The sequence below is a fragment of the Colobus angolensis genome, unplaced genomic scaffold (assembly GCF_000951035.1).
Source record: "Colobus angolensis palliatus isolate OR3802 unplaced genomic scaffold, Cang.pa_1.0 Scaffold41, whole genome shotgun sequence".
In the NCBI taxonomy this organism is placed as follows: domain Eukaryota; kingdom Metazoa; phylum Chordata; class Mammalia; order Primates; family Cercopithecidae; genus Colobus; species Colobus angolensis.
Genome location: NW_012117488.1, coordinates 6,330,412 through 6,347,659, shown reverse-complemented (window position 1 = coordinate 6,347,659; position 17,248 = coordinate 6,330,412). Strand labels below are relative to the sequence as shown.

General features: G+C 36.6%; 1 protein-coding gene across 1 annotated transcript in view; it reads right to left on the bottom strand.

Moving 5' to 3' along the window:
* Positions 1–16,941, bottom strand: part of SYDE2 (synapse defective 1, Rho GTPase, homolog 2 (C. elegans)) — a 40,632-nt gene extending 23,691 nt beyond the window's left edge. Inside the window, exons 1-3 of the mRNA XM_011956111.1 lie at positions 16,153–16,941; positions 5,995–6,690; positions 624–1,726 (exon numbers count right to left, since the gene is read on the bottom strand). Coding sequence (XP_011811501.1) covers positions 624–1,726; positions 5,995–6,690; positions 16,153–16,897 — 2,544 coding nt within the window. The 5' untranslated portion in view covers positions 16,898–16,941. The remainder of the gene's footprint in view (positions 1–623; positions 1,727–5,994; positions 6,691–16,152) is intronic.
* Between the last annotated feature and the right edge of the window lie 307 nt (positions 16,942–17,248).

Genomic DNA, 17,248 nt, shown 5'->3' with positions numbered 1-17,248 from the left:
AAGATCCACAGAGATTAAGTGACTTGCCCAACATGACACAGCTAAGTAATAATGGAGGAGAAACCAGAATCCAGGTATTCTGCATCTTAATGCAAAATTCCATTAACTTATGCTGTTTCTTGAGTTTCCATGTTAAGCTTAAGTTTATTAAATAAATATTTCAGATTTTATAATATTTACTCTCATTGTCTTTTAACTTACCTTTTTAACCAATATTATAAATTCGGATAGTACTAAAGCAGAAATAACGTAATGATTTTTAGTCTTAATATGTATCACAAAAATTAGTATAAACAATTACTTATACCTGATACTAATATCCTTTGCCTAAGTTTATCAGCTCTGATTTTGCCTTTTAATGCCATTTTGAAGCAATCCTGATTTCTAATTATAAGACCCATGAATCTCTGTGTTGCAATATAAATTTGTGGAATCATCTAGCATGCTCTCAATAACGGACAACATGAGTCAACTTAAAAATTATACCCTAAACAGTAATGGAATAAAAGGAATTGTAAAATATCTAAATTTGATTTTTTTACATTACCTTGAATTCCTTCCCCCAAGACTTACAATTAATCAATCAATAAAGGAAGTAGTAGAGAACCATAGTAAGATAATACCTGACAGCCTCTCTTTTCAATTTCCATAATACATTTCTGTATCAGAAGGGGCACCATCAGTCCTATATTTTCTTTCTCTACAACTTTTTGAATATCAACTCCAAATATTATTGGTTCTTGGTTTATGTCTAGTCCATGAAGAGAATTCTCCCACTGTTCCATAAGGGTCACTTTCACATAAATAAGACCTCTAGGTTCAAGTTTGACAGCCAATTGATGAGTCTTTGTCACTCTAAATAAGGTGGGAAGAACAACAGTTCCATGACAACAAACTCGATTTTTTCTTGGAGTGGGTTCCCAACTGAATACTACTAGTTTCAAATGTTGAGCATTTTCAATTTCTATGTTGAAAGTGTGATCCATGTCTAAAAATGTTGTTCGACATGTGAGCAAAGCTGTTCTTGCTTTGTTTACTGAATCCACCTGAATTGCACAAAAGACATCTTTTGAATCTATCCGAGGTGGTTTTAAATCCTCAGCACCATAGAAATGTACACTCATGAGCCCAGATATGTACTGTGAACACTTAGGTTGATCAGAAAAGCTATAATGCCTAAAAGCATCAATGTCAATTTCATTCTTGCTACAACTATTTGAAATTATTTCTTTTCCTCTTCCAAATTTGTTTTCAGATCCATGTTTGCTAGCTTTAGTTAGAAGTTCAGGTGAGTCTCCATCACTAAGGTAACCACCTTTGCAGGAATACTTAGAACTCATAGAGTTTTTCTTCTGGTAGTTGTGCTGGGAGGATACACTGGTATCAAGATGGTATCGGCTTATAACATTCCTCTTAGCAGCTGTGGTTGTGTTCCCAGAGGGCAGAACATCAGTATGATGAATTTCTCGGCAGTTATACTTAGACAAAGAAGGAGTGTTATCGGGACTGTTTATATAATTCAATGTTCCCTTAACACTTAGCTTTCGGCTAAATTCTGGCAACTTTTTCATTTTCATGGAAAGTTTCCTCACAGTTCGTGGAGATTTTATTTTATCTGGGAAAGACCAATTAATTGAACTGCCTTTTTTCACAGGGCTAGGATTTGGAGAAGATGGTTCTATAATTCCCAATTCAGTACTATTTGTAGCAGCCAGGATCCCTGAACCTTAAAAAAAAAGAAAGAAAGAAAAATATATTATAAAGCAGTATGTTTTGATTTCTACTTTTATTCTTATTTTATAAACCATCAACTAAACAAGCTCTCACATAGGCAGAAATTCTTCTCTTATTCATCTTAATGGGGAGATTTCATTAGAAGTTCAGCTCAACTTCCATCATGATACTCAAGCAGAATACTGCATTATCCCAATTATTTAAAATTTAAGTTAATTTTTCATACTTTGTCTATTCCTTATAAAGATCTAATAACCTCACATCAAAAACTAATGTATGTAACACATTATTTCACAATTAAAATGAGAAAAAGTATTTATTCATTTTAAAAATCAACAAATGATCTTTCTTTAAAAAGTACTAATATTCTCCCTCCACCCCATGTGTCCCAATGACAAATAAGTAGTTTCTTTATAGAGAAAAAACTATTTTAAGTATGCCTACAGGGCTTTTCTAGTAAGAAGATAATAGAAAATGGAGTGTTTGATAAACTGGATAAAGCATCCCCTTGTACTAAAATTATAGTACAATTCTACTGGCTTAATAATCTGAAACATTCTAGAGTTATTCAGGGTCCTGTTTTAGTCTATAAACATCAATCTGTCTATTTTATCACAGCCTAGAAAAGCTATCCAGTATATTAAATTGCTTTAGATTAAATACATTATCATATTAAAAAAATTGACTCTTTTAACATATTGTAAGTAATTTCTACTGAAGTCCTTAATTATTAAAATGAAATACTGTACATGATAGCAACTTCTACTGCAGATAAGACTGAATTTATTAAAACCAAAATGCTTTGGTTTTATAAACCCCAAAAGCCAAAATATTACCAAATTCCACAGTCGCTTAAAATTAAACTGCAACTATACTAATCAAATCACATACTATCTTTAAAAAGAAGGTACAAAGTAAAAATCTTTAAATATAAATTTATGAACTAGGCTAGAGTCAAGTGAAACTGGCATACTCCTTTAGCACCTAGAACAGTAACTGGTACATAGCAGGAACTCAATATTTACTGAATAAATGAATAACCAATTGTTAGTTGCCTTGTAAACTGGCAAACTTTGTAGAAAATGCAATATAGAAATTAACAATAATAATTACCAGCCATAAACACCAAGTAATGATCCTGGTAATTGTTCTGAATGAAGTAAAAAATATTATTATGAAGATCACTGCAACAGCACCAGAAACAATCTATCAACACCTAACATTAAGGAAATAGTCAAATAGATTAGGGCACATCAACCCAGTTAAATACTGTACTACAATGCTTGAGAAACAATACTACTCTACATGTAACAATGCAAGATGAAGATACCAAGTAAAAATAGCAAAAATAAAAAATAAAGTCCACTATGATTGCAACTACATAAAAGATACATATAAGCCATGGTGGCTCACTGTTATCCCATTACTTTGGGAGGCTGAGGCAGATAGGAGTTCAAGACCAGCCTGGACAACATGGCAAAACCCCATGTCTACAAAAGATACAAAAAAATTAGCAGGTGTGGTGGTGAGCTATAGTCCCAGCTACTAGGGAAGCTGAGGTGGGAAGACTGGTTGAGCCGGGAAGGTCCAGTGTTTCCCAGGCTGGGAGGCTAGCAAGCTGTGATTGTACCACTGCGCTCCACCCTGCAAAACACAGCAATACCCTGTCTTTAAAAAAAAAAAAAAAAAAAAAAAAATACATATATATCTGGAAGTTAATCAGGAAAAAACAAGTCATAATTGTATTAGGATGAATTAGCTTTCCAATTCTCTGATCAAAAATTATTTTGAAATTCAACCATTTTCTTTGCCAATTTCTCAAGAGCTTTCTGCCAGTATTGCTAAGAAACAGATCACTTTAGGTAATGGTTTTTCCACCAAAATAAAACAACAAAAAAAGATGACTTATAAATAAACTGTCTATATATTTCCTTTGGTCAATTTAGGATTTTTGACCAAAAAATTTTTAATTATATATTATAATCATATATTTTACAATATTAAATGAAATATTTAATATTTATAATATATATCTATTTCATAATTATAAATATATTTTAATTATATATTTATGAGAAGAATGACAGTAAAAAAGGAGATAGTAAAAAAAGCAGATATACCATACTTTTAAGTTATATTTTTTAAAAAAAATGTCTGTTAGTCTTTCCGGGCTCACAATTTGCCACAAACATTAAAAAAAAAAGTTTAAGGATAGTCACTTAAATCAAGGTGTGTGTCACTTCATGAACACCAACTTTCTATCTTTGCTCTTATCCTTACACTCCCTTGCCTTCTCTGAACTATTCCATATCCATTGCTATCTGTGATACTATAGCCTTCCCTATCACTCCACCCTGATCACAATCTGCATTCCAAATTACTATTTTATATAGTATTTATTTCTCTCCCCGTCCGGACTACAAAAGAAGGACACATTCGCTCTGGAGAATTATCCTATAATTAGAAATGCACAAAGAAAAAATTTAATTACCTTCAATCTCAACACCCAGAAAAAAATAAAAACAAATAAACAAAAAAACACAACATTTCCAGGATAGCTTTCAGCTTTTCTTTCAAAATTGCCATCATACAGTACACATTGTTTTGAAACTTGCTTTTTCTCTTAATATACATTTACTCCACCTTTCTATGTCCCTGAGAAAAGGTTTCAAATGTAAGTAGTTTATTTGCAAAGTACAGAAACAACAGCGAGGGAGTTGAGAAAATTCAGGGGAAAATTCAAGCTGAATTATTAAGCCTGCTATCACTATGGGCAACTAGTGCTTGACCTCATGAGAAAACTCTGGGAAACAACATAGAATATGAACTCAGAATTATTCTGCCCAAGGGTTGAGGGAGCTGAGGTGGTTCTATACCAGCTCTTGTCAGGCACTGGTTGAGAGGCATGCCCCGGCTGCCTGCAGAGAGATTCTCTAAGACTTCAGAGAAAGTCCTTAAGCAGAGATGAAGATGTTGGTGGCTCGGAATAAGCTTCTTCCATTTAAAAAGTAAGTAATAAAACTCAAGGGATATAAGACAAAGCCCTGACAGCATCTCCTATACCCCACCTCTTTAAATATTCTGCATCATTTGAAATTCTGTAAATTAAAATGACTTGATATAAAACAGAACTGCTTTCTATTCTACACTTGATATTTGCAAGCAAATGTGCCTTACGTTCTGTTTCCTGCGTACTGTGTCGGGGACTAAAAGAAGCATATCAGAAAATTAAAGGCAATTTTTGCAGATCAAAAACTTTTGAATATCCGCAATTTCAAATGGGTTAACCTAATATACATAAAGCTTCAATTATTTCATTTTTGAGTTCCAAAACTACTGTAGTTCTTATTTTCACATGGGCCAACTTCATCTACATAAAACTTCAATTACTTCATTTTTCAGTTCCATAACTACTGTAGCACCTATTTGCAAGGGCCCTACTTCTACTTCTCATTTCTTTCTCTCTTCTCTCTTTCTTTTGTTCATGAGGAAACTTAGGCCTAACAAACACAAACTAATGACCACTGATACACTAAAAATAAAACTTTTCAGCTGCAGCCAGGCCAGGTGTAAATGAATAAATGAATGAATGAATGAAAAATAAGACTTACTTTTTCTTCAACTCCCTATGATTTCTTGCTTCCAACTAATAGACAAGCAATTACTGTCTCAAAGGATTGGCATATTAAAGCACACCGGACTATAAAGTCAAGTCTGTGGCCAGGCACAATGGCTCACGCTTATAATCCCAGCACTTTGGGAGGCCAAGGTGGGTGGATGGCTTGAGGTCAGGAGTTCTAGACTAGCCTGGTAAACAAAGCAAAACCCTGTCTCTACAAAAGAGTACAAAAATTGTCTGGGCATGGTGGCAGGCATCTATAGTCCTAGCTACTCAGGAGGCTACGGTGGGAGGATCACCTGAGCCTGGACGTCAAGGCTGCGGTGTGCCATGATTGTGCCACTGCACTCTAGCCTGGGTGACAGAGTGAGACCTTTTCTTAAAAAATAAAATAAAACAAAGATCAAGTCTGTGATAGTAATAATTAAACCAGCATGTAGGTTAAAATGTTTATAAACCTTTTTGAGTTTTATTTTCATGAAAATATATTCACAAGAAAAAGTATAACAAACATCTTTTATATTTAGTTTTAGCTACTATCAAATAATTGAAAAATGAATGAATAAATGAATGAATGAATGAAGCAAAATAAGACTTATTTTGAAAAATGAAGAAAGAAAAGACCATATGATCATTTTTACCTGCAAAAGGAGATTTCAACATAGGACTGTCCTCTACCATTATACCTTCTTGTGTCTTGTGTCCTAGCCTTTGCTTGTACTGCTGCACAAATTCTGTGGAATGGGCAGGATCCATAGGATTCATTCCATTTGACCATGTGGTCTGAATATCACCTGTATGTTCGGAAGAGCACAGCGAGTCTTCAGTATGCTGCTCTGCTTTCATCAGGTCACTGCCAGACAACATGCTTAAATTGACAGCAGGGAGCTTCAGAACAGCAGAGTCAACCTCACCAAAACTCAAGACACTTGATATACCAAGGTCATCATCCTCAGGAATGGGGTTGTACCATATTTCTCCTTCATCATCTGCATCATTTTCCTCATTAAAATCTAAAGCACAGTTTTTCGATAACGAAGAGTTTGTAGTGTTACATACCACGTATGTACAGTACTCTTTAGATGATTTGAGGAAAGACTGTGATAGCTGATGTTTAGGTAGAGACACAGGTGAGATGGATAAATGACTTCTATCTCGGCATTTCTTATTTTCTTCTTCCAGATTAAGAGATCTCAGAGTACTCTGATATAGCCAATTGCGTTTCTTTGAAACAGTGATGCTGTTAAGTGGCTTATGACCTCTGAATTCAATATTATTCTTCAGATCTTCAAGTTCTCTTCTCTTCATTGAAGACCCATAGGCATTTTCAAATAAATCTGTTGCAAAGATATAATAGAAGGTAGAATATAATGTCTGGTATATCAGAAAGACACGTCACTTCAGACCAGTTATTTAAAAAAAATTTTTTAAACAAAAAGTAACAACAATCACAGAGACTAAAATTGAACTAGAAGAAAATTGAATTTTACATATAAATATGATTTATATTATTTAGAAATCAAACTGCTAGTATAAGTGTCAAAGAATTCTAAGAAAAAGGATACACAAACTCAGAGACTGCCTTTATAAAAACTACAGTGCTAACAAAGCCTTACCCTAAGTAAAACATACCTTATAAAAAGTGTATATAGAATGCTTTATACACAGTATACCTCTAATCAATATTTGAATAAGTTTCAATTCATTATTACAAGGACCAGAAGTCCTTAAATATAATATTCCTCCTACCTTTTCACACAAAGATTAACTTTCAAACCTAACAAGAAAGTATGCCTTACTGACATTAAAATGTCAACACAACATTGGCTTCCTATCCATATAACACAATAGCACTTTATGTAGGGTTTAAGTTCTAAATATCTAGGGCAGAACTAAAAACAAAAATCCCTTCAGAAGGCCCCAGATTAGAAGCAGGTATGCTGTCTCACAGTATGCACTACGCAGCTATTATTTTTTTTTGGCCAGGCACAAACTTAAGCAGCAGGGAAATAAGAATGAACAAAACAATCCCTTCCCTTAAGAAATTCACAGTCCAAGTTCTGCGCGATGGCTCATGCCTGTAATCCCAGCACTTTGGGAGGCCCAGACAGGTGGATCACGAGGTCAGGAGTTTGAGACCAGCCTGGCCAACATAGTGAAACCCCATCTCTATTAAAAATACAAAAATTAGCCGGTCATGGTGGCATGCACCTGTAGTCTCAGCTACTCATGAAGCTGAGGCAGGAGAATAGCTTGAACCCAGGAGGCAGAGGTTATGGTGAGCTGAGATCCCACCACTGCACTCCAGCCTGGGCAAGAGAGCGAGACTCTGTCTCAAAAAAAACAGAAATTCATAGTCCAATGGGAGACCTCAAATGCTTAGATATATGCATATCTTAATATAAGTAAGACTCTACAAATGTATACATAACATTAATTTCATCTAAAGAGGAAAATATTTTGTGTTTCCAGAGCTATAAAGCAGGCTTCAATGACAATCCATAAGCTAAGTATATAACTATCATCATAATAATAATTCACCATACATAATTAAAACCACATTTGTAAAAACTAAGATCATCTCAGGTTTCTAAATTATGGAATTATACGATCAACTCATCTTATTGGCACAGCAAGTAAAATATAATGGTCTAGGCTGGGCGCGGTGGCTCACGCCTACAATCCCAGTACTTTGGGAGGCCAAGGTGGGCGGATCACGAAGTCAGGAGATCGAGACCATCCTGGCTAACATGGTGAAACCCCATTTCTACTTTAAAAATATAAAAATTAGCCAGGCGTGGTGACGGGCACCTGTAGTCCCAGCTACTTGGGAGGCTGAGGCAGGAGAATGACGTGAACCTGGGAGGCCGAGCTTGCAGAGAGTTGAGATCGCACCACTGCACTCTAGCCTGGGTGACAGAGCGAGACTTTGTCTCTTAAAAAATAAATAAATAAATAAAAATAATAATGGTCTAAAAATAGAGTGATGAAACACACTAAGCTACAAGGAGCTTAATAACAATCAAAAAATCAGATTTATGTGTAATCAAGGTTTTCAATAACCTCCCTTCTAAAGAAATCTAAATGTCCAGCCTGGGCAACATGGCAAAATCTAAATGTCTAGTCTGGGCAACATGGCAAGACCCTATCTCTACAACAAATTAAAAAATTAGCCAGGTGTGGTGGCACACACCTGTCATCCTAGCTACTTTGTAGGCTAAGTTGGGAAGATTGCCTGAGCCCAGGAATGTGAGGCTGCAGTGAGCTATGATTGTGCCACTGTGCTCTAGCCTGGGCAACAGAGTGAGACCCTGTCTCTTAAAAAAAAAAAAATTAATAAATTTTTCTTTCAAAAAAAAACCTAAACATGTACCCAAACAAGCAGATTTGTAATAAATAAATAAATAAATAAACAAATCTTAAACACAAATTGCAAGTCACATTCAATTCCAGATGCAGGAATTAGACTAGAAATCAGAAGGGAAAGAAGCGCCCATGAATACCTACTATGGCAGGCATTGATTTACTCCACAAATGAGTGACTATTATGTGGCAGGCATGAGAGATAAAGCAGTAAGGCCTCCAACCTCATTTAACCTCTAGAACAATCCTATGAAACAGGTATGGTTACCATCATGAGCCTCAAAGAATATGAGAAATATGGTCAAGTCGCTAGCCTAGGATTCAAATTTAAGCCTATCTAATCTTAAAACCCATGCTCCACTCACCATGCTACCCACAAACCACACCATGCTACCCATACCATGCTACCCACAAACAGTACAGAAGCAGAGAACCCTCTCTGAACATGGGGATATTCACCTCAATTTATCTTATAAATTAAAGTGGTTGCTGGTAAGGACTAAGTGAAATAATGCTCAAAATACTTGAAAAACATACTATAAAGTTCTACTCAAAAACGTCAAGTAACTTGTTCAAGAGCACCTTGTTGGTAAATGGAAAAGGCAGCACTCAAACTCATTCTGACTCCAAAGTTTGTGGTGATATACCTAGCCTACTATAAGGGAAATTCAAGAGTCTTTCTTTGGTTCTATCTCCATTACACTTAAAATTAACAACTGAAAAATCAAAACATACTCAGCAATCACTGGGCTTTCTGGGTTTTCAGTGATCACATGATTTTGCCAGGTGCACTGAAATCTAAATCTATTTCACATTTAAGTTCAAATCCAGTATTACTTAACAGTATTTCAGACCATCACAGGATATTACAGTTTGACCCAATTTAAATTTGAAGCAAACAGTATAAAATTACATTACTCATAATGGCTACGAGCCACATCTTATCTTTTTCTCAGACATCTCTTAGAAATTCCAAATTTTTATATAGCTAGATACATTCATTATTTTAAATCTTAGTGTAAGTTTTCTGACATACACTATAAATGAGTCTTTAAACATGCTTCTACTACATTGCAAGGAACTGCAATGAGAAAAATAAAGCTACCAGTATCCCATATTTAAGCAAGTTGATACTTCCATTGATATAATCGTTTAATTAAAGTATAATATTAAAAGGAATTATTTTTTTACTAGATGGGGTCTCACTCTGTCACTCATGCTGGAGCACAGTGGCACTATTATGGCTTGCAGCAACCTCAACCTCCCTGGCTCAAGTGATCCTTCCACCTCAGCCTCCCCAGAAGCTAGGACTACAGGCTTGCACCACCACAACTGACTAATTTTTTTTCTTTTGGTAGAGACAGGGTCTCACTATGTTGCCTAGGCTGGTCTGAAACTCCCAGGCTCACGTGATCCTACTGCTTCCCCCGCTCCAAAGTGTTGGAATTATGGTGTGAGCCACCATGTCTAGCCACTATTTTCAGTGAAATTACAAACCACAAAAGCTTGAATCCATTCACTCTGCTATTGCTGAATATTTTAAAATAAATGATACTGAACTTTAAACTTATAGATAAATGGCACATTATTACAATTTATATTATGTATTATAAATATATAATATTACAAAGGCCAAATAAATTTATTAAACTGAATTAATCAACACATTATTCAAGACAATAAACTTTACTTGAGCAATTATTTATAAATTATTTAAAACATTTTTATCTCACTTAAATTAAATGGATCTATATGAATGTAAATTCATAGATATGGAAAGCTATTTGCAATCTTTCCTCCCATTTAATGCAACAATTAATGTTTAACCATATTAGCATAAATTTAGGAGTTTTAGCTTCATATATACGTAAAATATATATTATGTATAAATTATAAATTTTTTTTGAGGCAGGGTCTCACTGTTGCCTATATATGATATATAAAATATATACAATATATAATAAAATATATTTTATATATAAAAATATAACATATACGTTATATATATATACACACACACACATTGAAAGAAGGTCCAAGTAAAAATATAAAAATAAGTATGCAAAGTTACAAGGCAAAAAAGTCCTTAGTCTCTTGCAACTATGCATGTTATGAGATAATTTTCAGATTCTAATTAAAGTAATTTTACTTTGAATCTGTAAGAGAAGACAGAAGTGGCAATTAAAAGGTTTTCACTCAGAAAAATATTCCACACAGTGGTGAACTACCCAAGTCAAATCTGTTTTCTCAACTATTATTTCATAACAAATCTAGATTACTTACTATTACTGAACATTTAACTAGTGCGCCCAGCTCAAATGCATCAGCAAATTTTCCAATAAATTATATATGTCAACCCTCACTGAAAATGTATAGTACTGGCTAGGCGCGGTGGCTCACGCCTGTGATTCCAGTACCTTGGGAGGCCGAGGCAGGCAGATCATGAGGTCAGGATATCGAGACCATCCTGGCTAACACAGTGAAACCCTGTCTCTACTAAAAATACAAAAAATTAGCTGGGCATGGTGACGGGCGCCTGTAGTTCCAGCCACTCAGGAGGCTGAGGCAGGAGAATGGTGTGAACCCAAGAAGGGGAGCTTGCAGTGAGCCGAGATCACACCACTGCATGCCAGCCTGGGTGACAGAGTTACACTCCATCTAAAAAAAAAAAAAAAAATGTGTAGTACCTACAGAGACATCTTTCATCATTTTAAAAATTCTGCAGAAATGAACTCCTGCTTTTCCTTACCTCTCTTTAAAAATCCCAAATAAAAGTATCTTATGAACCCTGTATTAGATGTTTTAATCTATGTTTTAAAAGCATTAAACATTTTAATATTTATTAAAATCCTGTTTCTAAATGAGTTCAAGTATCTCCTGCTTACAAACTTGGCAGTCCAAATGAAATTACTAGAATAAACTTAAGTTTCTGTGTGTGTTTATGTGTGTGTGTATCTTTATCTTTCCTAGACAAATCTAAAAGGGGGAGAGGGATAGAATGAAAAGGAAAGAAACACCTTTTTTCTTTTATTTTTCTTCCCTTGTGACTAGCAATAAAAACCCTAAAGAAAAAAAAAAAAAAGCTCTGTGTTAGCTTTTGAGAGGGGAAAGTAGAGAAGAAAACTCTGAGACTGTTTTCAGTTCCACAAAAGCAACAGGGAACAGCAAGAGAAAGAAGCACAAAAGATGAGCAGAATAAATAAACACCCCAAAAAGGTGTCCTCTAGCTCAACTCCCAGTGCTCCTAAGGCAGTACTCCTCAACTTCGATCTTTTCACTCTCCATCCAGAATCCTAATGATCTGAGGCAAAGCAGTATTCTCACAAAGCCTGGTTGCCTTCCCCTTGATAAGTAAGTACCAGGTACAGTACCAAATGGATTATCTTTTTTTCATCCTCACAGCAACCTGAGGACTGAGGCTATACAAGGTTGAGTAACTTATCCAAGGTCACAAGCCTGGTAAGTGGTAGAGTCTGACCAGAAACCCAGAATCTCTATTCTGTTAACCATTGTACTATATGGCCTCCTCTCTTGCAGATTCCAAAATCTCACTAATATTTGTTAGTGCAAGATGAGACCAATATGGCGGGAACTGCTCAAATTTGTAATATATAAGTAGTAAGTACCTTAATTCATATACATAAAACTGAAGCAAAAAGAGCCCAACTGCTTTGCTCTAATAGAGGTAGTTTAAGTACCAAGTATCAGAATAAGGTAGAATTTTTTAAAAAAAAACTTTGGGGATGTGAGAGCTCTAGAAGCTTACTGTTCAAAAGTATGGTCCACCAGAAAGCAGCATCTACACTGGAAGCAGAATCTCAGCCACCCCACACCTATAGAATCTGCATTTCAACAAAATTTCCAGGGAATTCATACGGACATTAAGTTTGAAAAGCACTGCTCTAAAACAGTGAACCACATTTTGAGTGGCAAAGGTCTAGCAAACAGCCTTCTTAAAAAATAAACACAACATTTCTTGGGAGCCACTGGTCTAGAAATGTAGGGCTTTCAAATCAACACACTGCTATTTTCTGCTGAATTTGTAATTCTCAAAGTTTTCCAGCCACCAGCAACTCCAATGTTCCATGGCACTCTTCCAGAAAAAAGGAAAGAAAAAAAAAAAAGCAACTGCACTTGCTTTCTAGCACCACAACAGCAGAATCTCTCAGGAAGAGATTTAAAACTAGAAGACTGTCAAAAACTATATACCTATTGCTACCCATCTTGAAGTGGGCCAATACAGAAAAAAGTTGTTGGAAAAACTCAGAAAGATTATGTAATTCATAAAGATAAAAAATCAGAGTTTACAAATACTTGAGAAAAGTAGGTGGGAATCAAGTCATAGTGTCAACTTCACTTTAAGATGGTTAAAGATCATACCAAACTAATTAATACTACCTTAAAATAATTGTCTAAAAATTTTAGACAAAATACTAAGTTATACAGTCAAGTTTTTTCTTTCACAGACCATGTAGCAGGAAAAGTGGAGTCAAAGTAGGCTAATTATTTTTTACAGCAATAAAAGGTGCTTTTGAATTTGTTTCTGAAAACTATATGCTAATTAAAACTTATTTATAAAGATTTATAATGATGTATACTTGGCAAACACATTAAGATTCCTTTGTAATCTTAAGGCTTGCAGAAACTTGACAATTTTTACTATGTGTAATGACTTTAGATTTCTTAAATCATCATCTCAATTAAGAACAAATCAGCCAATCTGTGCACACTACATACTTAACTACATCAAATCATTTGGCATTATAATACTATCAAAAGTTCTTAGTAGGAGCCAGAAATCAAAATAGAAAATCATTTGTGTTTCCATTTGTAATATAGTCTCAAAAATTTTCACAATACCTATATAGATTAAGTATCTCCATTTCACTGAATAATTATTCTGTATTATAAATTCTAAATATAATTTTATTTTGACAGAAAATATCCTATGAATAATATTGTACAGAAAAATGTGCTATAAACCTTTTCGGATATTTAACATCTTTACATAAACAAGAATGTACTGGTTCATCTAGACCGCTCCAAATAAGTTTTGTAGAAAACGTGATTTAAAAGTAGAAGTCAAGTAACATTAATGTGAAGTAAGTAAATATTTAAAGGTAAAAGTTTAAAATGGATACAGCAATTACTTTTTAAAATGTCCTTAAACCTAGCCTAAGATTCTCCCATTTTCTTTGCAACTTTGAGGAAGTTACTTACCCGTTATGCCTTGTTGAAATTCACCCATATCCTCAATCCAAGCAATTTAATAGAATTAATTGGATCAGACCTTTAAAGAACTCTCGAGTCTCCGATCTTATATAAATAGGGGCTTTTTTCAAACTCATGACACTTTGAGTTTGAATCCACGTAGTAGTGTGAATCCATATACAGGTACCAACTGAGTGATCTTCGGCAAACTGCTTAATCTCTCTGTTCTTTTTCTTGTTGTTGTTATTAAATGACAGCATATCTCCATTTGGGGGCTATAAAAATTATATGAGAACCACCTAATGTATCCAGAATGGTCTTAATAAGACCAACTGCACTTTATGAAAAATAATTTTTTAAAAAGCTCTCCAAATCTATACTAGATATGTAAACACTGCACAAATTATTTTCATCTCTCCTGAAAGATGAATTAGTGATTTAAAAGGAAGGAACATCTGAGAGTTGTTTAAACCAGAGATTATGGTAGCTTTGGCTTAGATTTCTCATAAAATATCTAAAATACTATCATATAATAATTCTGTTTCATTTTAATTTCTAAGCAGTTTCATTTAGTTGCTTAATGCAAAAATCAAATTCATTCTTAAAGGAACTATATTTATTACTTTAAAAATCCTTGAACGTTTACTACTGCGGGCATTAAAAGCTATCACATGGTAAATGTTTCAGCACTGCAACAAAAGGGTGAAAAATATTTGACTCTTTTTTGTTATGGATGAAATTCAACTATGGTACCAAGAGTTAAAACTAAGCCAAAGTCGAGGAGGTAAAAATATTGCGGCAATAAAATATAATAAATGATTACAAATTACTTTACTCCTGGAAATACATGTTGAATATGAACTTAGTATAAAGTACACCTCTCTTAAAGAATTTACATTCTACTCTCCTTTTGTTCAAGTGAAATGGAATATTTAACCTTGAGAATAAAATTTGACAGGTATGTATTAGAGCTGTATAGACAGGAAAAAACTTCGCAAGTTGGCACACACTTTGAATGAATCATTTGATTTGTCTTCATTGTTTGATAAGAAGTTTTGTGAACTTTGTTTCTCCCCACTGTTGTGTGTTTATTGGTTAAACAAAGTTAATGTGTATAAATCCAGTCCTGTATGATTTGTAATTACTAACAGAGAAACAGCCAAGTACTGTGAATACCTTTTACATTTAAGGATTTAATGTTTTCAAAATTATTCCTGACTTATAAGTCTTTATGCTCACTAAAAATTTTTATATGTAAGAGTATTCAAAAGACCATGTTGTTTTGGCTCACTTTGAAGATATTATACTACTTTCAGGAAAGATATTTTGATATTTACAACATAATTGACAGGTTTCTAGAATTGATAACCTAAACCTTCAGTGACAGTTAAAAATCACGCACATACAAAATAGGGAGCATAATCCTATTATAAGGATCAATATACTTTTTAAAAAACTAATTTACTTCTCATATAAATAGATTTTAAGTTTGCAAATGACTGCTTTAAAAAAAACAAAAGTACCTGAGGGACATTTTTCTTTTGATTAAAATGTTAGTGTCCTTGATTTTTCACAATAAAAAGATTACTTACTTTGTTGGGGTTTCTTTGGTGGAGGCAGGCAGGTGGAGAGATGGTGTACGTGAAATACTACCTGACTAAAAAATTCTACTTATGGTAGGGTTTTTTTGTTTGATTTGTTTGGGGTTTTGGTTGTGTGTATGCATGCATGTGTGTGCATGCCTGGGACAGACAAAAAAAAAAGTTGTAATGAGTAAAATGACAGTTTATGAAGCCTATAAAATCTACCTTGAATCAAATTCAAATTCACAAATTCCACAAAAGTCTATGGATTTGCCTAGAGCTACAAAGAATAAAAAATCAAGACAGTACCGCCCATCTGTAAACCTACTAAAAGCGTGTTAAACTTAACCTTTACTCATTCACGTAATACTTAGGGAATAGGCACACTGGTTTTTCGAGAAGAAACACAACCCCAATTCTTCATGCCACTGTCTGATTAAAAAACAAAACAAAAAGCAAAACGAGTAAATGCATTATATTAAGTAACCTCGAAATTATTTTAAGTTGACACTTACATGACACTTTGGCCCGGTAACGTACCTGTCTGCAAAAACATACCTTTTTCTTGGCTTTTAAGACAGAAGCCCAGTCGATAAACAGTAAAGCTCGCGGTGCTAGCAATTTGATCGCAAAGTATCCTACCTGTCAGCGTAATTCTTTGGTCTGGAGGCACCGACAGGACACTGTTTTCACGCACTTTCAAAGCGCCCACATTTGGGGAGACTGTCTGCGTTCCTGTGACTTTGGGGGCCGTCCCACGGGCACGACCCTTCATTCCCAGGGACAGCAGACGCCCTTTGTACATCCACTTCTGCAGCTTCTTGACTGTCACTGCAGGCGGCTTGAGGAAGGAGGGGCCTTCCCGGCGGTCTCCTTTGCCGCTGCGTATCACAGAGGACCCCGCTGGATCCCTGAAAGGGTTTCCCGAGGAGCAGCCGTGGTCCTTGGAGCCTGGAGGCTGGAGGCCGGTGGGTGCAGCCGCCCGGGCGCGGTCCCCACTCCAGCCGTCCATCCTGCCTCCACGTGGCGGGGGCTCGTCCCAGTCCCCGTGCGCGCCGCACCTGATCCAGCTGTCGCTCGGCCACCGCTGGAAGGGAAGCGGCTTGGCACCCACCCGGAGGCTCTCGAGACTTCTGCTGCAGGACAGCCGCGTCCGAGGAGTCCGCAGCTGGCCTCCCCCCGACTCCCTCTGAGGCGACTGGGGAGGGGACACCTGCTGCCGAGGCCGTCCGCTGCCTCTCCGCTCCCCGTCTCGGGGACAGGCTCGGCGGTCCGCAGCGCCGCGGGAAGGCGGCTGGCCCGGAGCCCGGGCTCCCGCGGGGAAGCCGTGATCCGCCAAGCCCCCGCCGCCCCGCCGCGCGCCCGAGTCAGGGGGCAGGTCGTGCATGGCCTGGATCAGCAGATAATAGGCCTCTCGCAACTGGGTCCGCAGCCTGCCTGTCTCCAGGCGGCCGCCCTCCGCCCCCAGGGAGGAGCCCGCCGCTGGGGGAGGCGGGGGACGCCGTTCCGCCTCCGCCCCCTCAGGCTCGGGCGCAGGCTGCGATCCGCCGGGCAGGTTTTCGTAGTAGTCGGCGTCGTAGTCCTCTTCGTCGTCGTCCACTTCCTCCTCCTCTCCGCTGCCCTCGGAGCCCTCGGGGGCGTGCAGAGAGGCATGAGCGAGCCCATGGCTCCAAGGGGCGGCCTCCTGTCCGCAGCGCGGCCGAGGCCCGAGCGCCCCCGACTGCTCCGGGTGCCCTCG